Raw genomic sequence first — 23,337 nt, 5'->3', positions numbered from 1 at the left:
ACTTACAGCAAGACTTTTCCACCCAACACCATTGTGCTTGCTGATTTACATTAGCTACCAGCTACGTAATGTAAAACAGAAATCTTCAAAGATAGTATTACAAAAGGCAAATTAAAAGTTTTTCTAAACTTTTCTTTATAATGGAAACCAAAGCCGAAGAGTGTTGCTCCAAGTTTCACCCTCAAATTATGAGCCATTGCATGCCAATACCTGTTTACCCTCCTAATTAGGGTGGGATGGCCACTCAGTGATTAGCACTGCTGCCTCACAGCACCAGTGACCCAGGTTTGATTCCAGCCTTGGGTGTCTGTCTGTGTGGAGTTTGCACGTTCTATTTGTGTCTGCGTGGGTTTCCTCCAGGTGCTCCAGTTTCCTCCCATGGTCCAAAGATGTGCAAGTTAGGTGAATTGGCCATGCTAAATTGCCTGTGGAATGTGTAGGCTGGGTGGATTAGCCAGGGGAAATGCAGGGTTACAGGAATAGGGTAGGTTGGTAGGGCTGGGTAAGATGCAGTTTGGAGGGTCTATGTTGATCTGATGGGCTGAATGGCCTTCTTCCTCAGTGTAGGGGATTCTATGATTCTAGTCTCCAAGCTGAATAATTTAGCTGCTACCTGTGGTAAGCCAGCTGCCTCTGTGAGCCATGAATGATGCCCTTAGCTCACTAATAGAATACTAACAAGGAGGGCAGAGGAATTTGGATTGTCCTACCTTCAATCATATTGCTCAGCTCAGTGCTTTGTGTATTCAGAGAATGTGCATTTGCAGTGAGTGCTGAAAAGTTGCTTCTCTGAAACAGAGGGCTTCTGTCTCAAGTAGCAATTGGCAACTGCAGCCTCAGAGGGGTTTTTGGGTACTGCATTCTATATAAGACTTAACAGCCCTATAAGGGAAGCTATAAGACAGAGCAACAGAGGAATAAAATCAAAACATAGGCGGATGGAAACATCTGCAGAGGCAGTGGAAGAAAATAGAAGTTACTGGAGCAGAGGACCCTCGAGTTACCCAATTGGATTGAAAGGCTGGGATTGTCCTGACTCCAGGTTGTTAGAGGTCAAATGTATGACCCGAGACGTGTGCCAGAAACATCTGGATGCCCTGTTGCACTACCTTTGTGGGAATGGCCCAGTATGTTTGAACTTCTGATGGGCAATTGACCCATTCCCTGGGATCCTCTCTGTGTTAGCGTCAGAGACTTTGGACAATTCTGTTGTCTTTCCCTGGCTAGTTACCCAGGAAATGCTAGACAGAAAAGCCATATCTAATTCTTGGGTAGCTGTACAAAGAAATCACCCAAATTCCTCTCAACAACCTGACCTACTCTGTATGACCTGAATTCCCCTGTTTGACCCTCTGTCTCATCCCTTGACTCTCTGGATCACGTACTGACCCACTGATTCCCATCCTCCTGATCATCCAATTCCCTCCAATTCTCTGACAAATGCTCTCCCCAACCTTTTCTGACTGCAGCCTGACAATCTCACTCACCCACCCGAATCCCTATCTGATGATGTGTCTCCCTTGTGATTCCACCCCCCAACCCCACTCCCGACCCAACCCCACCACCCTAATACCTTGTCATCTATTATTCTTGCCGCTCTACCCAATTATAGCCCTACGCAGCTGGCATAAAACCTGCTTACCACCTTTCTACCCTAGCACCGTGTCACCCTGTCACTCCACCTTACTTCACTCACTGGCACATTGAAAAGCTGGTTAAATCTCCCAAAGCTTTGCAACAAACACCTGAAGGAATTTACCGGAAAACAGCAGCTGTATCCTAAAAAGTGGCAGCAGCTTGACTTCCCCTGTGGTCCGGCGGGATAAAAAACAGCTCCAATTCAAACTATGCTTGACAGTTCTGAAGAGGTCAAGCTCAGAAGCCCTGATTAGGAATTCAGAGCTCTGACATTTGCTGAAATAAATCAAAGTGGATTGTAATCCATCAGCAATTGTCGCTGCTATGAAGACTTGGAGAAATAAGAGTTTCAGATTTCCAGCATCCTCAGAGTTTTGCTTTCGTTTGAGTGGAAAGCTGCCAGGCTGGTGCAGGAGTCAAGTGCTCACTGTGCTGTGGCATAGGAATCAGTTGTGGAAAAGTGAAGGCTATATACTGAAGGGACATGACTTCATCTGAAAAGAAACAGCATGCATTTTCAGAAGTGGTACAGTTATCCTGATGGAGGTAGTAAAGAGAGCACGAAGGGAGGAGATGGAACAGGGAGAGTCTAGGTTAAGAGAACGTCTAGGGAGAGAACTCGGGAGCTGGAAATCTGAAAATAACACAGACAGTGTTGCAGAAACTTAGCAGGTGTGGTATCATCTCTGTGGAGAGAAAAACAGTTAATGTTTCAAGTCTGATATGACTGTTTTTCAGAACTCAAGTATAAGAGAAATGAAGCATGAAATCTGACAATATTCCAATAAGTAAAGCTTTTGAAAGCTGTTAACACATCAAGTCTTAGAATAAGGGGAGGCGACGGTCTAGTGCTATTATTGTTGGATTGTTAACCAGAAACTCAGGTCATGTCCCCGAGATTCATGCTGGAATCCTGTGGGGCAGATGGCAGAATTTGAATCCAATCAAAAATGATGATTAAGAATCTATTGATGATCATGAATCCACTGTCAGTTGTCAGGAGGAAGAGTCCATTTGGTTTGCTGATGTCCTTTAGGGCAAGAAACTACTATCCTGAACTAGGATTCTCCAGCATCTGCAGTTCCCGTTATCACTTATCCTGGACTAGAGACTGTTCACTGTCCTCTGGGCAATTAGGGATGGAAATAAATGCTAGCAGGGCTAGTCACCCTCACCTTGTGAATGGATTAAAAAAAATACGAGGAGAGGAGAAAAGGATCTATAAGAAAGTTGAATGTGGAAAGTAAGAATGCCACAAAGGAGGATCAACATAGCTACAGTCAATCAATGAGGCTAATGAAAAGTCTATAGTGGACTGGGAAAGAGCAAGGCTTGGCCAGTTGAAAGGAGAGATGATACAATGGACGAAAAGGCTCCCTTCACTGTTGCAAATTTCTGTTACTTCCAAGTTTACAATATTTATTAATGGAGAGCAAAAATTCCACTAGAAATGTGAAGTTGGAAGATTGTCCATGAAATATCTGTTCCTTTTCTCTCTCAGAAACATCACTCTTCTACTTTTAAGTGGTGCGCAAAATTGCAGGAAGAAAGCAAATTAGGTTGAGTATTGATCTCTGGGTCTCCCTGGCTTGCTTCCTCGGCAGCAGGCTCTTCAAAACTTCACTTTCACTGTACAGCCATCTACTCAAATTTGCTTTCAAAAACAATATATATAGCCCACACAGAGAGCTCCCATGAAGCTGTATTTCCACTTTTGTCATCCTGTTCTGTTCAACTCCAGGCGATATCTGACCTGTATCTCAACACTTTCCTGACTGAAATCATTCTGCGTGTTTGTCTGCTTCCTGCTCTCAACTTATTTACCCCTCTGAACCCAACATGACCCGATTTGACCTATTCACATGTGTCAACCCCACAACTGTTGTCTGCAGCACAGCTGTGTGGCTGGTACCCAAATCTGATGCAATCAAGAAAACAAATGAGTGTGTGAAAATAAGTCCAAAGAAGCTTTTTTTAAAAGAAACTTGCAATGTTCCAATTTAGTCAATTTTCAGGATTATTCCCTCAATTGTAGTTGAAGCCTTTAAAAACTGAATTGCTGTATTTAGGAACAAGTTTCATTACAAAATATTTACTGCCTGATTCAGAATGTAAATTTTAATGACACTTTATAAAATAAGTTGGTGGAAGTGCTCCGATAATTCTCTTAAGCTTAAATTACTTAATGGTTAAAATGTAAGTTTCAAGCTTAAAGGAACTTTTTTTTTGTTGAGCGATTAGAAGGAGGTAAATGGCCCTTTTGAGTGTGATTGAAGAGAAATAGTTGTTGCCAAATGGTTAATGGGGAGTGAATCTGTGAAGCAATATGAAGAGCGAAAGCTAAGTACATTGTTTTGAAAGAAGGAAAGATTGCTTTTTGAACTGGGCAGGTGAGGTGAAGTGGGAAGACAAAAGGCTTATGTGAGGAAAAGGGATACTTCATTGACCAAGAATGGACAACACAGTGGGTCTTATGGGTGGCACGGTGGCTCGGTGATTAGCATTGCTGCCTCACATCACCAGGGACCCGGGTTTGATTCCACCCTTGGGTGACCGACTGTGTGGAGTTTGGGCATTCTCCCCGCATATGTGTAGGTTTATGCTGGGTGCTCCAGTTTCCTCCCAAAGATGCGGATTAGTCATGCTAAATTGTCTCTGATGTGCAGCTTAAATGGGTTAGCAAGAGTAAATGTAGGGTAGTGGGTTGGTTCTGGGTGAGAAGCAGTTCAGAGGGAGGGTATGGAATTGATGGGCCAAATAGCCTCTTCCCACACTGTAGGGATTCTATGAATTGGGAGGAGATGAATTTTCAAGGGAGGGTGAGAAATTCTTGGAGGAGAGATCATGTTGAGTAGAGGTTGAGACAAGACAAACTCTGTGTGAAACAGGTAGAATACATTCTTATATGAGATAACAAAGTGTGGAGCTGGATGAACACAGCAGGCCAAGCAGCATCTCAGGAGCACAAAAGCTGATGTTTCGGGCCTAGACCCTTCATCAGAGAGGGGGAAGGGGAGAGGGAACTGAAATAAATAGGGAGAGAGGGGGAGGCGGATCGAAGATGGATAGAGGAGAAGATAGGTGGAGAGGAGAGTATAGGTGGGGAGGTAGGGAGGGGATAGGTCAAATACATTCTTCTATTTCCCTTCTCACCCCAATATAAAGAAAGGCCCAACTGTTGTAGAGGGGAGAAATCCAGTTAGCCACTGTTACAGACACCAAGATTGATCTTGTTTGCTGGTTGGGAAAGGGAGAAGGGTCACGGCCCTGGAGACATGGAAAGAGACAGTGAACCTGTTCAAGGACAGAGAGAGAGAGAGAGAGAGAGATCTTGTTGAATGATCGTGTCTTTTGCTGGGAAGGAGGGTGGAGGAAGATAACTGTTTGAAGGAACAGCAGAGAGGAAATGAGATCATGAAAGAGGAACTTCAATAGCAGCAGGTACAAAGGCATGTGGCTCAGTGGTTAGCACTGCTGCCTCACAGCACTGGGGACCTGGGCTCAATCCCAGTGTTGGCCCACTGCCTATGTAGAGTTTGTGCATTCTCCGGATTCATGAAGTGTAGAAAAGGCCTTTTGGTCCATCGAATCTGCACTTACATTACTACTACTAAAAGTATACTAATCACAATTTCCTGCACTTCGTCTCACATCCTTGAATGTTATGATATTTCAAGTGCTTATCCAAATATTTTCTAAAGATTGTAAGGTTCCTGGCCTCCACTACCTTTCTAGGCAGTGAATTCCAGATTCTCACCACCTGTTGAGTGAAAATTGTTTTTTCCCAAATCCTCTTTTAATCTCCTGCCCCTTATTCTAAAACAATACTGTCTTGTGATTGACCCCACAACCAAGGGAAGCAGCTGCTCTCTATTCATGCTGTCCATATCCCTCATAATATTATATACCTTAATCCTTTCACCCTCAGTCTTCTCTGCTAGGGTAAGAAAATAATCCAAGCCTACCAAGTCTCTCCTTTTAGCTCAATTTCTCTATGTCAAGCAACATCCTGGTGAACCTCCTCTGTACCCCTTCTAGTGCTATCACATCCATCTTGTGCTGAGATGACCAAAACTGCACACAGTACTCGAGTTGTGGCCTGAACAATGCTTCTGCAACATTCCAACATTACCTCCTAGCTCTTATGCTCTATGCCATGACCGATGAAAGCAAGTGTCCCATATGCCTTCTTAACTACCCTGTTCATGTGCTTTGCCAACTTCAGGGATCTGTGAATAAATACTCAAGATCCCTCTGTTTCTCTAAGCTACCCAGAGTCCTGCTATTCATCAAATGCTCCCTCAGCTTGTTTCTTTTTTCAAAGTGCATCACCTCGCACCTAGCAGGGATAAATACCATCTGCTACTGGCCTGCCCATTTAATTAATTCATCTATATCTTCCTGTATCCTACAACCATCTCTACCAATCTTGGTGTCGTCTGTAAATTTGCTTAACATTTCTCCCACATTTTCATCTATATTGTTTATGTATACAATAAACAATAAAGGTCCCAGAAACAAAAACAGAAATTGCTGGAAACGCTCAGTCAGTCTAGCAGCATGTATGATTTCTTTTCATAGATGGTCAAAGACTGCTGAGCTTTTCCAGAAATTTCTGTTTTTGTTACTGATTTACAGCATCTGTAGTTCTTTCACTTTTTTAACACTAACAGCCCCAGTGCTAATCCTAGTGGTACACTGCCAGACACTAGTGTCCATTCACTCAGACGGCCTTCTACCACTACCCTTTGTGTCCTATTACTGGGCCAGTTTCTGACTCACCTTGCCAAGCTTCCTTCAATTCCATGTGCTTTAACCTCCTCTATCAGTCTCCCATGTGGGATCTTGTCAAAAACTTTGCTAAAATCCATCTCAACCCTATGTCTATCTGAGTTTTGAATGGAAGTTCCAGTTTCCTCCCATAGGTTAGATGGACTGGCCATGCTAAATTCCCGTAGTGTCCAGGGATGTGCAGGCTAGGTGGATTAGCCATGGGAAATGCTGGGTTACGGGGATAGGGTGAAGGGCACTGGGCCTGGGTGGTATGGTGTTCTGAGGTTTGGTGCAAACTCAATGGCTGAATAATCTCTTTTCTGCACTGTAGGAATTCTATGATTCAAAGTGGTCAAATTACTCTGTGGATAGGAAATAGGTTTCGGCTTTTGCTAAGGCTGAGATAAACAATCCAAAGAATCCTTGCAGAAATTCACCCTGGCCTATTTTCACATTTTCTTCACATTTTGATGAGCAAGTTTCATTAACGTTTCTGCCCAGTTTTGAAGAGGGAACCTTTCGTGTGCTGGGAAAGTACGATAACCACCATACCGAGGAAACAATGCGATGGTCTTTTACAAACCTACCACATGGATTGTCAGAAATGAGGCCTCACTGAGATTTGAATTCAAGCCACAGGATTCGCAGTCCAAAATGCTCACTATTATAGTATTGGAGTCACAGCACTTCAGTCTGTTTCTATTACCCTCCAGTATTGGTACTGCTGCTTCGGTGGATAAGTAGTAGGAATTAGAATGAAAAATGCATACTACTTCAGCCGCTTGTCCAATTTTCACCATTAATTCAGGCAGACGATGCAAGTGCATTTTCAATTCCTAAATCAGAACTTGCTGGTAAAACTGGCAGCATTCATGGAGAGAAAACAGAGTTAACATTTTCAGAGCCTTGTTCTGAAGAAGGGTCACTGGTCCCGAAATGCTGAGTTTCCCCAGCTATTTCTGTTTTTGCTTCTGATACGCAGCGTCTGCAAATTTTTGTTCTTTTTTCTGTTTGATTATTAAGTGTTTTCAGGAGCAAAATTATATTTCATAGTGGATTTTTATACCTGTGACATTTTGTGAATGCAGGTTGTTCATGAGCTTTTCTGTTGCAGAGAACAAATTGCTGTAGGTCCTCATATTTGGCTGAATACTGATGCAGAGCAATCAAAGGGAGCTGTGTATCCTCAGCTTTTTTTTGTGCGAATTTCCTTTATGAATATGTCTTTATACATCAGTATATACCACATGCAGTAGACCAAGGAAGGCGACTACAAGAAAAGGGATGTCAGGATGTGGATCACCTTTCCCAGTTAGGCCAAAACCTCAAGCCATGTGTCGGGTTAGATATTAAACAAGGATTAAGTGTCAATGTGTTTGAAAATTCAAAATGTAATTGCTACACAATTCAAATAGTGAATGCACCTTTATAATGTAGAACTCCAGCAAGAGGCATTTCAATTTTAAGGTCAGGTACCTATATTCCAGTTGGTAATACAAAGAGCATTTGTCTAAGCTGCGACAACAAATGGGGTGTATTTTCATTGGGCCACCACAAAAACACCGCGAGGGAAGGTATTAATTTTTCCAAATTGAGGATTTTTATAGGGGAAAATGCACGCCTGTCTTGACTTACTGACAAGGAACAGATCTTGAGGAATTTGATGCGTTTCTAATCCATGGCCTGACAAGATCCTTTGAGGCCAAGTGTACAATTACTGGTGTGGTTGTGAACTTTCCAGGGTTTTCTTCTGACTCATAGCAATACTTCATGGCCAAATCAACATTGGCAGACAGATTTAACACACCCTCTTTTGGATTGCAACCATCATCTTTTTTTAGCTACTCACTTCTGGCACTGTAAATTTGAAGCTAAGCAGGATGTCAGACTTTTCCATTACCATTAAATGGTGCTTGGATTAATCTGGTTGTTTGCTTGTTTCCTTTGCTCAGACTCAAAGAACTCAGGCCTGGACCAGGAAGAAGAGAAAAAAAATTCTAAAATAAAACAAAGAACTGCGGATGCTGAAAAATCAGGAAAAAAGACAGGAATTGCTGGAGAAACTCAGCAGGCCCAGCAGTATCTGTGGAGAGAAAGCAGAATTAATGCATTTTGGGTCCAGTGACCCTTCTTCAGAACTGATAATAGCTAGGGAAAGATGGCATTGATGCTAATGACAGGGGCTGGGGGCTGCGGGCGTGAATGGGTAGATGGAATTGGAACCCTTAGAGAGAAAGAAAGTTAGGCTGTCAAAGGGGTAGTTGATAGTAAGCTAGGGAGGAAGAAGTACTGACATTGGGGGCCCTAAGTAGGTGAAAATGGCTTGGCTGTGCTGTATGTAGCCCATGTCATGACAGCGTCTGGCGTGTGGGAGTGGGCTGTGGTGGTCAGTAAAGGACATGGAAGAAGATGGTCAGGCTCTAAAATTATTGAACTCAACATTGAGTCCTGAAGGTTGCAGCATTCCCCAAGCAGAAGCTGAAATACTGTTCTTCCAGCCTGTGCTGAGTCTCACTGGAGGACTGCAGCACTCCTGAGCCAGAAACATTGTCATGGGAACACGATGGTGTATTGAAATAGCAAATGGATGTTTGGGGTCATTTTTGCATGCAGAATGCAGGTGTTTAAAAAAATAGTCTTAGCTCCTCTCTGTGCCCATAAGAGTATTATCTGAAATGATAGAAGCTTAAATTATGGAAAGATCCCATTTGACCGATTATACCTCTGACACTTCTTGGAAGAACTGTCCAACTCAGACCTCAGCTTTGCCCCCAGTACTTTGTTGTAGATTTCAATATAAGATAGCATAAATGGGAATCCAGTGGTCTTGTATGGGTCTATTAATAGTGGAAGAGTGATGAATGGTGGGCTGCAGAGGCAGTAATCAACAGTGCTACTTGCCCCCAGAGAACCAATATAAGTCTTGTGCACAAGCAAATACCAAACCACCGCTCCCCCACTATTAAATTCTATTAAAGTGTCATCTGTTGGCATCACATGACGTATAACATGTATGTGTACTTATAATGCTATTCTCTCTAAGGAAAATGCTCATAGGACTGGAGTTTTTTGTATAAAGCCTGTATCAACTTCATCAAAGTTCCTTCAATGGAAATAGGCTTTGCTGTTACCCCCAGCGATTTTTGCTCATACTTAATTGTCCTTGAGAATATGGTGATGATCTCCATTGAACCTCTGCTGTCTATGTGTTGGAGCTCAAATTGGTGTTAAAAGATAAGTTCTCAGGTGTTTCCAGAACACATTGTTCCAAGTCAGAATGGCTTGTCGCTTGAAGGGGATGTAGTAATGTTCATATTGTTATTCCCAATTGATAGTAATGCTGACTAGTCATATCCCAGAATAAAACTGGCTTGATAGATCATATATCTAATTTTTTGGTTACTGAAATATATTCACAGGATCCTGCAGATATTCTCTAACAATAGAACATAATTTTTTACAGAGAAGAAGGAAAAAGCAAATGAACCTACATATATAGAAGATAGTCAGAAAGATCTTAACACTGACTTTAAAACAATGTTTTACCTGTTTCCCGTTGCTATCTGTTACAGAGATTCAATCCCTATCTCAGCTTTTTTATATATTTACAGTTAAAATTAAGTATTGAGTCTTTTCATTCTTGAACCGTGGAATTAATTTTGCAATATCTGCCCACGGCTGTGAACTTTTCATAATTCTGTTTTCCAACACTTTTCCAGGTCTAACCACTTCCAGACCTTTAGTCAAACTATTGTGGGTTAGAAGCTTCACAAAATAAAAAGTATTTCTGCCGAAGACACTGGTACCCCATAATCAAGATCAAGACTTAACTCTGGGTCCTTCTGAACTCAGAATTTAGACCGCCTGTTCTGAAGCCAAAACTAAACTAATTGCGTTAATGTTTTTACTCTCCAACATAAGCTGAACAGTATAAACATTTTACCCATTAATGATGCAGGAGCTGTGCCAGACATTTGACTGAAGTTGCATGAATTCCTAGAAATAATGCAGTTAGGTCACGAATGACTTTGCAAAACCTTCACAGGACAAACCAAAACCCACTTGCCTCTATTATTTTTGAAAAATCCAAATTCCAAAGTGATAAATTATGCACATTTAGCAAACTGTGCCCCTGCCCTTATCCTTCTAGTTGGAAGAGGTCACAGGTTTAAGATAGCATAGGTGCTAACACAGGGACTTAAGTTAGTTACTGCAGTGCATTTTATACATGGTACTCACTGCTGTGACTGCATGTTGATGGTGGAGAGAGTGAATCCTCAAGTTAAAGGATGAGTTGTGAATTTAGTGGGCCTGAGCTGGCGCATGATGCTTGTATTTGACTACAGATTGCGACTGAATATAATTCTGCTACTGTTTATAGCCCACAGCACCTCATAGATGCCTAGTTTAGATCTGCTTTGTCTGTTCAGTATGTATGCATTTAACATGGTAAGAGTGACACACAAGACAAATAGCAGAGATTTGGTGTTAGGTTACCATTTTGAATCATACAGGTACAATTAATATCCTCTTTAAGCATAAGACCATAAGACATAGGAGTGGAAGTAGGCCATTTGGCTCATCAAGTCCACTCCGCCATTTAAATCATGGCTGGTGGGCATTTCAACTCCACTTCCCTGCACTCTCCCCGTAGCCCTTGATTCCTTGTGAGATCAAGAATTTGTTGATCTCTGCCTTGAAGGCAAATAACGTCCCGGCCTCCACTGCACTCCGTGGCAATGAATTCCACAAGCCCACCACTCTCTGGCCGAAGAAATGTCGTCTCATTTCTGTTTTAAATTTACCCTCTCTAATTTTAAGGCTGTGCCCACGGGTCCTAGTCTCCCCGCCTAACGGAAACAACTTGCCAGCATCCACCCCTTCTAAGCCATACATTATCTTGTAAGTTTCTATTAGATCTCCCCTCAACCTTCTAAACTCTAATGAGTACAATCCCAGGATCCTTACCTGTTCATCATATGTTAAACCTACCACTCCAGGGATCATTCGCGTGAATCTCCGCTGGACATGCTCCAGGGCTGGTATGTTGTTCCTGAGGTGTGGGGCCCAAAAATTGGACACAGTATTCTAAATGGGGCCTAGCTAGGGCTTTATAAAGTCTCAGAAGCACAACGCTGCTTTTATATTCCAACCCTCTTGAGATAAACGACAACATAACATTTGCTTTCTTAATCACGGACTCTACCTGCAAGTTAGCCTTTAGAGAATCCTGGACCAACACTCCCAGTTCCCTTTGTACTTCTGCTTTATGAATTTTCTCACCATTTAGAAAATAGTCCATGTCTGTATTCCTTTTTCCAAAGAGCAAAACCTCACATTTGCTCACGTTGAATTTCATCAGTCATTTCCTGGGCCGCTCTCCTAAACTGTCTAAATGTTTCTGCAGCTTCCCCACCTCCTCAGTACTACCTGCCTGTCCACCTATCTTCGTATCATCAGCAAACTTTGCCAGAATGCCCCCAGCCCCTTCATCCAGATCATTAATTTATAAGGTGAACAGCTGCGGCCTCAACACTGAACCAAGCACTCCTATCTGGGTGTGTGTTCAGCTACACTCATACCCAATCCACCCTTCAGCATTATTTAAAAGACCAGCTTCCTGTGAGATTTTGATTTACTCTTGCTGGTGTCAAGTTATTGGAATACTGTGTTAATGTAGTTTTGCAGGAAGTTTGCTAACGTTTTGGATTTTCAAGGGAACGATGTTGGATCTGACATGGAAATCAGAGAATTGGGATTAGCCAATCAGGAGAATGTCTGTTTCACAATGTAGGATTATAGCTGGAGCCTCTCCTGGGTCACAGCATGATTTGCAAACTTACAAACGTACATGAAAATGTACGATTTGAGAACAAAAATAAGCTACTCAACCACGCCAGACTATGGTTCACTTAGACCGTAGCTATTTTAATTGCTCCACACTCCTGCCTGCTGGCAATAATCTTCCACTGCCTTGCTTATCATGGCTGTATCTGCCTCTGCTTTAAAAATGTTCAAAGCCTCTGATACCACTACTTTCTGAGGAAGAGAGCTTCAAATACTTGTGATTCTCTGCAGGGAAAAGAAAAACCCTTATCTCTGCCTTAAATGGGTGATCCATTACTCTGATACAGTGACCCCTAATTCTAGATTTTCTTACAAGAGGAAACATCTTGTCCACATCCACCCCGACCAAGGCCCTCAGGATCTTGTACATTTCAGTCGTCACTTCTAAATCTTCAACACCCCAGCAGACACAAGCCAGGATGTGCACCTTGGAGCCCTGGGATGTTGCAAAGTATTTCTAGTTAGTTGCTGTCAGACAGATCCTGCAAGTCCCTTTGAGTGCTGGTACCTGCAACCACAGTGGCAGCCGTCTGAGTCTGGTTAGCATCAAGCATGGCTCTTCTTAGCCCAGTCTTCATTCCGTTACTGAGATATTGAGTGATTTCTGCCTTTCCTGCAGAGGATCTTGAACCGTGACCACCAGATGTTACACTGCTGGGTCAATAAGTGCAGCTGTGGCATTGGCCAACAATTTCACATTGACAGGGATGGTTATCCAACACTATGCAACATGCTGCACCAAGTGGGATCCCGACACCTTTGTGCTTCTTTACGGTGGTAACAGACTCTTTGGCAGGTCCATCAATGTACCAAATACCTTGTAACCGTGTCAGATCAAGTGATGATGCTTCCACATTACATGCCTAGCGTTACTTTCCCTGTTCCTCATTAGGCTGCAGTCACTGGCCAGGCAGCAAGCTTTGGTTGCTTGAAAACACAAATGCAAAAGGACAAGGCTGAGGTGACGAAGGGTTTTGTAGTGAAAATCAAGCATTTACAATCACACCATTTGTAGCTTTCACTTGACCACAAATCGTGGGATGAGAGTGAGATGGAAAATAAAGCAAGAATATGCTGACATTATTCATGGTCCTCAGCCACACAAGATGCAACGTAGCCATCTTCCAAATCTGATGCCATGATGTGCAGAGGGCTTGGTTGTTGCAGGTATACTTGTGTCCTTTTTGCTTCTACCTTGGCTTCCTCCTGTTATGTGCTACTTTGTCCTGCAAGAGAAAGGATAGGATGTGAGTGGGCACCTGCCAAAGCTGAGTAGCTGGAGGCATACGGAAGCAATGACAGCCAGATGTAAGGCTGCTAGCATTAGGACCGTGGAAAACTTATGTGGGCTACCTGAATGTTAGGTTGGAGACCAGATTGCCAGCAATTGCTAAAGGCAAATGCTGGTATGTAGTGTATTGAAGAGCATGAGAGCCTGCTAGGAGAGATATATTCACCGATCTTAGCTGTATGCCTCAAATCATTGAATTTCTTGTGATATAGCTCACAGGTCCACGGTTAGCTTTCAAGATTTGTTCTAAATGGTGACCTGCTCCCATTTCCTTTTCACGTTTTGCCTTCAGGCCATAAATGTCAACAGCGCAGAAAAAGGCCCTTTGGCCCATTGAGTCTGCATCAGTCAAAAACAAGCAGTAAGTATTCCAGTCCCATTTCCAGCAGTTGGCTCACAGCCTTGTGTGTCTTGGCATCGCCATCTGGCTGTCTATGGAAACATTGTGTCTCCTGACCTTTCCATGTCCTGGTCTGCAAGCTGAAATATCTTAGATGACGATGGAGAACAAGATGTGTTGCTGCCTGTTTAAATTGGACCTGAATCTGGACAATTGCACATCCTGATCGTCAAGCCTGCAAATGAACCTGAACAAGTTGTTATATCATTGCCTGTCTTTATGAAGTACAATAGCCAGTGGAAATTTACCACAATGTAAATGATGTTCATCGGAATGAGAAAAGCTATCCTTACATATCATGAACATGATCCTTCATTGAAAATTAGAATGGAAAATTAAATATTAAACAGGAGTATCATTTCTGTGGAAGGGAGTTGTATATCACCGTGGTGGGTAAAAGCATAGCATTTATTCACAGGTTTGTGAAGTGAATTATTTCTTTTTGTGTTTACAGGTTTGGGATGATAATCTGGCAAAGTCTGCTGAATCATGGGCTGCTACATGCATCTGGGACCATGGACCATCGTACCTACTGAGATTTCTGGGACAAAATCTATCAGTTCGCTCTGGACGGTGAATGTTTAGTTTTAAAATCGCTCCCCTTCAAATGTGAACTGAATTTTGTTTTTTACGCAGTTTCATGTAACTCTCGGTGCTGTGTGGATCAGGACAATTTCTTCTGTTTTTACGGCATTTCTGATTCTCAGCCACAGAGATAGAGCCCACATGGTCAGACCCGGGCCTCTTGGACCAGAAAGTGGAGATGGAACATCCTGGAGCATAAAGTTCCAGGACTCAGTTTTTAAGTCCCCAGTGCAGGCAGCGAGCTGTTGGATTTCACACTGGTGTGCCAGTTCCCTGGCTCTGTTCCACCTCCGGGTCATTTTCCAAGAAAGGGGATGGAGGAGCAGCAGGGTCCCTCCTCGCAAGTGATGAGCTGCCAGTAGAGATGGGTCAATGACCACCTAAGGCCTTTTCTTGGCGGCTGATTGGAATTTTTGTTTTGTAGGGAAAGGGACAGCTCCATTCAGGCAGTCCCAAGGCAACAAGCTGGACTTATCCCTATTGGTGATAGGCTCCCATTTCTTTGTGTCCTGCCCTGCCTGCTGGAGCTCGCTCTGACCAGAAGCTCCTTCCACACAGATTTTTTAAAATTTAATTCTTAAAGAACTTAGGGAAAGGTTGTCTCCATCATGGACTGTCCTTTACTTACCTTCTTGTCTTACTGCAGCTTCCAAGCTGATGGACTCCTATTGATCTTCCAGTTTTGAGACCCCGTTTTCCAACCTTAATCAGAGCTTTGATGATTCATTTTCCAGTTCAGGGAAGAGCCAACATGAGTGGCTGCATCCCACACAGAATGAGTTATTGACCCTTACTTAAGCCTGGTAGACTGTTCCTCCAACCTACAGAGAAAGTTAAACCCCTGATCTTTACCCACTGTCAGCTGCTGATGAGCTGGAATGCATATGTGAACATGGAGTAACTGGCTAATACTTGACTATGACCCATTATTGTATTCACTTTGGGGGATGTAGATGTCCCTATTTGCCCTTGTCAAGGCGGTCGTGAGCTGCCTTCGTGAACCACTGCATCCATTTGCTATAGGGAGACCCACAATGCGCTTAGGGAGGAAATTCCAGGACTTTGACCCAGCGACAGTGAAGGAACGGCGATATATTCTGAAGTCAGGATGGTGAGTGGTTCAGAGGGGATCTTGCAGCTTCTTACAACTAAGCAGCTTTCTAACACTCAGTGTCTCAGATCTCATATGAAGAGTGAAATGATAGTCACTGTAGTCCCAGAAGATAATAAGGCTGCTGTCACATCACAGAGAGAGACAACTGGTGCTGGTGAGGAGGTAGTTAACAACCATGAAACTGAATGTCAGCAGGAAATAGCGCTAACAGAATGGAAACAAGGTTTGGCATTATTGCCCATGTATTCCTACATCAGAAGTGGCAGATCATGGAAATTAAAAATATTGCGTGCCTCCAAAAATGTTCACATCACAACGACTGTGGCACCCCAGTATTATGTTTCTTTAAACCAGGCCACCTTCATCTCTGAAACCAGCTCACACTGGTGCAAAAAACTAATTTATACAAAGGGAGCAAAACAAATGGGATTTTGGTTTAGGTTTGCATGCACCTTCACAGTTGCACTGTGAAAATATTTCCAGATGAAACACATGTCAATATGCTAAGAATTCATGTTTAATGCGTCTCTTATAATTGTAGTGATGAAAACAAAATCATTATTGAAATTGCAGCTTGTATCTCTCTAATCTGTTAGCCTTGGAAGCAGTCCTTTTCTGCACCAAAGAATTTGTTGGGCCCAAAGTGGTCAAGTGTATTGAAACTGCAAATACTTTAAAAGCGAAGACCTCAGCTTGACTTGTAATAATCACTCGCCTGATCAGTGAATAATGTTTCAATTGGCCATTAAATAAATGGATTTAGGGTATCCAATCTGGAGAAAACCTGATGAAAAGTACAATGAATAAAGATTATAGTACAGCCTCTGGAAATTTGGAACTCATCTGGTTACTAGACCACAGATATTGCTGGATAGTCTAGCCTTTCCTTTCAAATTGATTTGCATGGACACAAGGCCAGCAGATTAATAAACAAAGCACTGGTTTAATGAATTTTCTGGTTATAATGGATGACCTGCAGTATAATTTCTCAACAATCTGTTGGGTTCAATTGGTTCTTGTGTTGTCTGATTCAGATAATTGAAACCCCACGGCAACATTGATAGAATACTGTGTTATCAGAGATACAAGATTTAAGGTTGAAATGTTTAGCCAGGGCTCTGCCTGTCTCAGTGTTTCAGATGGATGTTGATGTCAGGAAAACATATGAAGAACAGCAGAGTGTTATTTTAGATTTCTCGATAGACATCCATCTGTTAACCGAAGCTATCAAAACCAATGTAACTGCTCATTCATCTTATAGCTTCCTGTGGAATTCTGTTGTACACAGTAACAGGCACTGGTCTTTATGTTGGATGAAATGCACAAACAAATGAAATAAGATGCTGTAAAAATGGAAGTATTTATTTAGTTTACAGCTTTTTTGACTTTGTAGCATGTACCTAACACACTTCTTTCTACGTATAGCTATCGAAATATTCTACAACTGGTAAAACCCTGGTACGATGAAGTGAAGAGCTATAGTTTTCCGTATCCTCGTGACTGTAATCCTAGGTGCCCCCTGAAATGTTACGGACCAGTATGCACACACTACACCCAGGTACAAATGCTTACAATATTTCTTCTAACTTACTTTTAATACAAGGTTTCATTCAATCATATTGTGCAATAACTGAGTAAAATGCTTGTCATTCCTTAGATGGTTTGGGCAACATCCAATCGAATAGGCTGTGCAATCCATACGTGCCACAATATGCATGTCTGGGGGTCAACCTGGCGACGTGCTATATACCTCGTTTGCAATTATTCTCCAAAGTAGGTGTACAGATTTGTTTCTAATAATAGCATTATTCCTAATTTGACCTGTATTGCAAAACTGTAGATATTTAAGTCTTCATCATTTGGTGGCACGGTGACTCAGTGGTTACTACTGCTGCCTCACAGTGCCATGGACCTGGGTTCGATTCCACCCTGGGCAACTGTCTGTGTAGAGTTTGCATGTTCTCCCCGTGTCTGTGTGGGTTTCCTCCTGGTGCCCTGGTGTCCTTCCACAGTCTAAAAATGTGCAGGCTAAGTGGATTAGCCATGGGAAATGCAGGGTTCCAGGGACAGGGTAGGCTCTGGGTCTATGGAATGCTCTTTGGAGGGGCGATGTGGACTTGATAGGCCAAATGACCTGTTTCCACATTGTAGGGATTCTATGATTCTATGATTTGGATTATATCAGCTCCAAAGCTAACAAACTTCCACTCCATTAGAGGGAGTTCCACTAGAATGAAAACTGGCAAGGCTTTTAAAGCAGGAAAGTTCACTCTTTCAGATTACCCCCATATAGTAAAAGCAAATCATTACCTTTCTGTATTAGCACTTCTTATTCTCTTCTAAATTTGCTTGTTTGCTGGATCAGATGTTGTTGGTCTGGTATGGTTTCTGCAAAATGTTAGTCAACATTTTGACTAACAAAATATTGTTACAATATGATACAAAATGTTAGTCTTCCATCACCAGTTCCAAAGATGTTGGAGACAGCTGTCTCTCCTTTCATTTGGAGAGAATGGTTTGTCAAATAGAGGTTTCTAAATACAAAAACATGTAGACGTACACTGTAGGGAATGAGGAGCTTTAAGCACAAGGACAGGCAGTTTTGAAAGGGGAGGACAAAGTGTTAACAATCTGAATCTTGGCATCACTTTGTTTTCATGATTTTAATGGAGACAATCCTGGGGGACAGATGATCAGCTCACTCCCAGGAGGTGGATTGACATGTATTGTAATTATGCTGTGTGTTAAACATACAGGGCATGCAGGAAAACCTTAATATTTGTGGTAGCCAGCAGTGTACCCAGCAGGGACCCAGGCTCAGGGAGGAAGCCAGTCCACAAGTGAGTGAGGGCAGAAGGGCCTCCACTGGGCAGGGATCATAGGTGGGGTGGGACAGATGAGGTCAGCAGCAAGGGGAAGGGGCATGACTTTCAGCAGCCCTGGTTCCCCACCTTCTCAAAGCCAGGGCCCTCGGTCAGATAATGGATACCTGACAATGAAGGGTTCCAAGGGAGACATGCCTCTCACCCACTGCTGGTTGACTATCACATTCACAGGGTGAAGTCCTTAAGCAGCTTTTAATTGTCTGTGGAAGGGCCTTAATCAACAGTGGGACATAGCTTCCTACTGCAAACCCAATTGGGGCTGAGGTGGGAAGATTACAGAGTTCCCACTTGGCACCCCACATTCACTTAAAGGCCCCTCTGCCTCCTCAATCCACAGCTGCGATTCCCAAGAGATACTCCTGCTCATAGTTACCTGAAATATATTTCTAATAGAAAAAAACCTACCCAGAAATAAACAAACATTGAATCAGCTTGATATTCTTAAAAAGAAAATGAACTTCATTGCCAATGTACTTTCACATCCTCGTGACTTGCTTTGGTGTTTTCTTTAGGGGAAATTGGATTGGGGAAGCTCCGTACAAAGTTGGAGTGCCATGCTCAGCCTGTCCACCCAGTTATGGAGGAGCCTGCAGCAACAATCAGTGTTTCCCACGAGTAACCTCAAACTACCTATACTGGTTCAAATGATCCGTTAGATTTATGGAATAAGCTAGTAGCACCACATTAGGATTCCTCTACAGAGATACTAGTCAGCTGAAGGAACTTTGCAGAACATATTTTAATTAATATACCCATTACTATCACTGAAAGTTTTGTCTTAATGGTATCATCTTACAAAACACTTAACATTATCATTGTACTGCTTTTAACTTTCACCAAACTAGCTCTTATAGAAATGCAAGAATGTATTATATCAACACAAGGCGCTGTATTTATGGAGAAAAAAAAAACAGCATGATACTGCAGAATGTTGCTACCTTTTTTTTACAGGGTGAGATTAGAAAGCAGTTTGCTGCAAGATTTGTGCTTGGATGTGGTTTAATGTTCCTGAGTTGGAAAAACTGTTCACTGATTATCCTAATGGGTATGTGTAGATTTGCACCTTGGTTACTGTTAAAACATGAGGGTCAGCTAGATAAGCTAAAGAATGTGCTTGTAGAAAGCAGTATTTACAACAATTTGTAATTTAATCATCTCTGCCCTGAGTAATTGAGGCAGTCTAGCTATTAAAGCTTCACATGGTGCTAAGAAGTTTATTTAAGAAACCTGCAATTTCAGAGGGCGCACAGTTCTATGTCAGGCATTACTTAAAAGTACTTATCTATGGTATTAAAGTATGGAAAAAATGATAAAGGTGCTTCACATCACTATGATCAACATTTTGATCATTGACCACTTTTCCTGTAACAATGGGAAATTATAAACTGTAGCTCTTGGCAGCTCAAACACATCAACACATCTGTAGGGTCAGGTAGCACACGAGCTGGCCTCTTGTGCAAATTAACAATCTATTACATTTCTACAAAACGTACGAAGGATCATACTCATTGTCTCCAGCTGCATGGATTATTAATTTTCTGCTTTGGATCCCAAATCATTAATGTTACTGGATCGTTATTGCTTATTCCATTGATAATACTTCTACAGTATTGACTTAATGCCTTTTCCCGTCAACAGGTTTTGAAGCAATGAAAGCATTTGTCTAGCATCTTTAATTTTCCCTAGGCACTTTTGTCTTAAAATCCCATTCATGATTAATACATTCAGAGAAACTGATTAGAAACAATGACTGCTTGAGCAGATTAATTGCACAATCATATGTGTACAGTTCACAACCACCATCTCAAGGGCATCTCAAAAGGGTGGACAATAAATACCAAGACAGTAGCACTCACATCCGATGAGTGAATAAGAAATAATGTTTGAAGTTTAATGCAAGTTGCATTCACTTGGAGTTTTGGGTTCTTTGCTCACATTTTCTTGGTGCAATTCATTCAAAATCAGTACATCCAGTGCATCAGATTGTAGAATTTAAGCAAATTATGTTCAGTGGAAATTATGTTTCTGCAAACTTTCATGCTGATTTCAAAATATTCTGCCAGTTTTACTATAAAACTCTACAAGAACTCTTCTAGACTGAATTTATTACTGTCCTGACTTTTCAATAATAGACATTCAAAAAGGCTGAAGAAGCAAAGTTATTAAGAATGCCATTTTCAAAAGACATTTTTCCTCATTAGTGAACAAACTACAATATGACAACATATTCAGCAAATAGCTTTTTGAAAAAAGAAATTCTTCGGTTATGTAAAATCAGCTCAATATGGGTTTTAGACAAGACATTGATTAAAATACTGTTTCTTTTTAATTAACCTATGTTCAGGTGTATTAATAAAACTAGTGTGCTACATTTGTGATTAATTGACACCAGAAGGAGATGCCAGTTAACACATGGAATTGTTCTCCATTGAATATTAATGTTTTCCGGGGGCAAGGAGATTTAAGCAGACAAAATTGAAGAAAAGAATAATCAAAAACTGCACAATAACAGAAATGACTTTGTTCCACATTTTCTTTCATGTCATAAATCAAGTGCTCACTTGGTAGTGATAAATTGCTTTTGTTGTATGTAATGAAAGGGGGTGTAGAGGCTAAACCAATGCACTGAAGATACACTAACTGAGGCACTGGTACAGTTGTGACCATTGCACTGTCCTGTGGTCTATTGACAATTTATAACAGAAGCATTCAGTAACAAAATCCATTAACAAGCATTAGATTCTGATGGACAAGGAAAAAAGCATTTCCTCCACTAAAAAATGAAGAAAGTAGCCACAGCCTCAGGCGTTCCTTCATGTAGAGCCATTTCATAGTCCAGATTGATACATATTGTACAGATTGATACATATTGTACAGATTGATACATATTGTACAGATTGATACATTTTGGATACTGATACGAACTTTTTAAACAATTGCTAGTACTAATTAGTACCTTGCATCATCAAATAGAATAACTAAAACCAGGCAGAGTATGTGACTGTGCAAACACCATTTAAGAGTAATTATTTTTCTGGTTTTATATTTTAAGATTACACTTGATAAAAAAAATTATTTTGTGAACCATTAAAATTATTTAGGGACAGCAGAAGAAAATGGGTTTGTTTACTTCAAAGAACAAGGTCATACATCAGACAATACTAGGTGAGAATTCAACAGGTTTATTTGAAATCACAAGCTTTCTGATCATTGTCCCTTTGTCAAGTGGACAGGGACAGAGCTTCAAAAGCTTGTGATCTCAAATAAACCTGTTGGACTGTAATCTGGTGGCATCTGATTTCTGACCTTGTCCACCCCAATCCAACATCGGTACCGCCACATACTTGAAAGAACCTTCATCTCTTTGATCTGGCTACTTCACACCTCGGAATTTACTTTTGGTTGATATAATTGGATGTATTTTTGTTGGCAGTCACAGACTGAACAATTAATGTTTGTGGGTTTCATTCATTACACTTCACAAATGTGATGGTGGGATTTACAGTAGGTGTGGTGGGGGGAATGGGATTTAAGCTTTCATTCAGCTCACTATCAAAGGTAGTGAGAATGCAACCTTAGGCTCCTGCCCTCATTCTGCAAGATCCAAGGATAACTGCCTAAAGTTAAAAGTTTATTTTGTAGAATTGCAGATGGGGTTCTGATGATGTAATATTAATCCAAAACTGGATAGTAGAGTCAGACCTGGGAGGTGGGCCAGCAATGGACCAATACTGTAGGCTTTTTGAGCATTTTCTTTCCATTTTTGTGCGGGTTGTGAAAAGCAAATTTACTCCTCCAGATTGCATAAGTGCCTTTGGGTCTCCTTTACTCTGTGTTCCTTTTCCCCAGGATCATTTCTGGTTCCTGGGTCTTCATTTGAAGCTGCTCTGTTTTCACGTTTAAATGGATATCTCATTGAAAACATATTGAAGTAAAATTCTGTTTTTTAAATACAAAATTAAAAACACATACAAAATAGTCAGTATTTTGAGCTACACAAAACTTAAATTAGCCTTTCAATTACATTGTTTGATATGTTAGCCCTTAACACATTTGCCTACAATTCCTTTTCCATGTTTTATCTATTCTAGACATGATAAATTTGCTATTAAAATAAGAAAATAGTATCAGTGTTGAATAATACGGGTGCTTCAAAGTCATTGCAACTTTTTTACGATAGACAAAAAAAATTGTAAGGTAAAGAACTGACAGCCAGTCAGTTACCTGCATTCACATTCTCATCTAAGGTAAAATTACCCTTGTACCTGTTACCCCAAAATAATAATCATTAATGAACTAAAAAAATTGATTCCAGTCCAAAACGAAGTGAACTATTTGGAAACCTGGTTTACATTCTTAAGCAGTAAGATATATATTTGTTAATCCTGTTTCATTTTATATTGCATTGAAACCGATTTATTGTATTTGTATTTAAAATACTTTTGAAAGATTTGTACTTAAACTGCAACACCATATATAAATCATCCGTCTTGAAATTCACATACTGATATTGATGGAAACGCTGACTGTTTGTATATTAAAAACTTGTATGTCAACTGTTCTCAATAAAGAATAAAGATAATAAAGAAAAGTTTATAAAAACAATTCTTAGATTTCAGTGCCTTCCATTATCAAAAAGTTTCATTTATTTTTAAAATATAACTAACTGATCAGAGTTAATGCAAATCACTAATAAATCTTGCATGACTTTCCTAACTATAACCTTGGGGTACATTTTAGTTTTTAATGGCAACCAGTACACTGTTGGTAGCACAACAAATACCATTGGGCTATCCTTGCTAAT

At 41.2% G+C, this 23,337-nt stretch overlaps 1 protein-coding gene across 1 annotated transcript in view; it reads left to right on the top strand.

The window, feature by feature from the left end:
- The window catches only part of LOC125451893 (peptidase inhibitor 15), a 28,366-nt gene extending 5,312 nt beyond the window's left edge, over nt 1-23,054 (top strand). The window contains exons 3-6 of the mRNA XM_048529620.2: nt 14,404-14,522; nt 17,074-17,206; nt 17,306-17,421; nt 19,046-23,054. Of these exons, the coding sequence (XP_048385577.1) occupies nt 14,404-14,522; nt 17,074-17,206; nt 17,306-17,421; nt 19,046-19,181 (504 nt within the window). The 3' untranslated portion in view covers nt 19,182-23,054. The remainder of the gene's footprint in view (nt 1-14,403; nt 14,523-17,073; nt 17,207-17,305; nt 17,422-19,045) is intronic.
- The last annotated feature ends 283 nt before the right edge of the window (nt 23,055-23,337 follow it).

The sequence above is a fragment of the Stegostoma tigrinum genome, chromosome 5 (genome assembly GCF_030684315.1).
Source record: "Stegostoma tigrinum isolate sSteTig4 chromosome 5, sSteTig4.hap1, whole genome shotgun sequence".
NCBI classification, from domain to species: Eukaryota; Metazoa; Chordata; class Chondrichthyes; order Orectolobiformes; family Stegostomatidae; genus Stegostoma; species Stegostoma tigrinum.
This window is presented reverse-complemented; position numbering and strand designations above follow the sequence as displayed.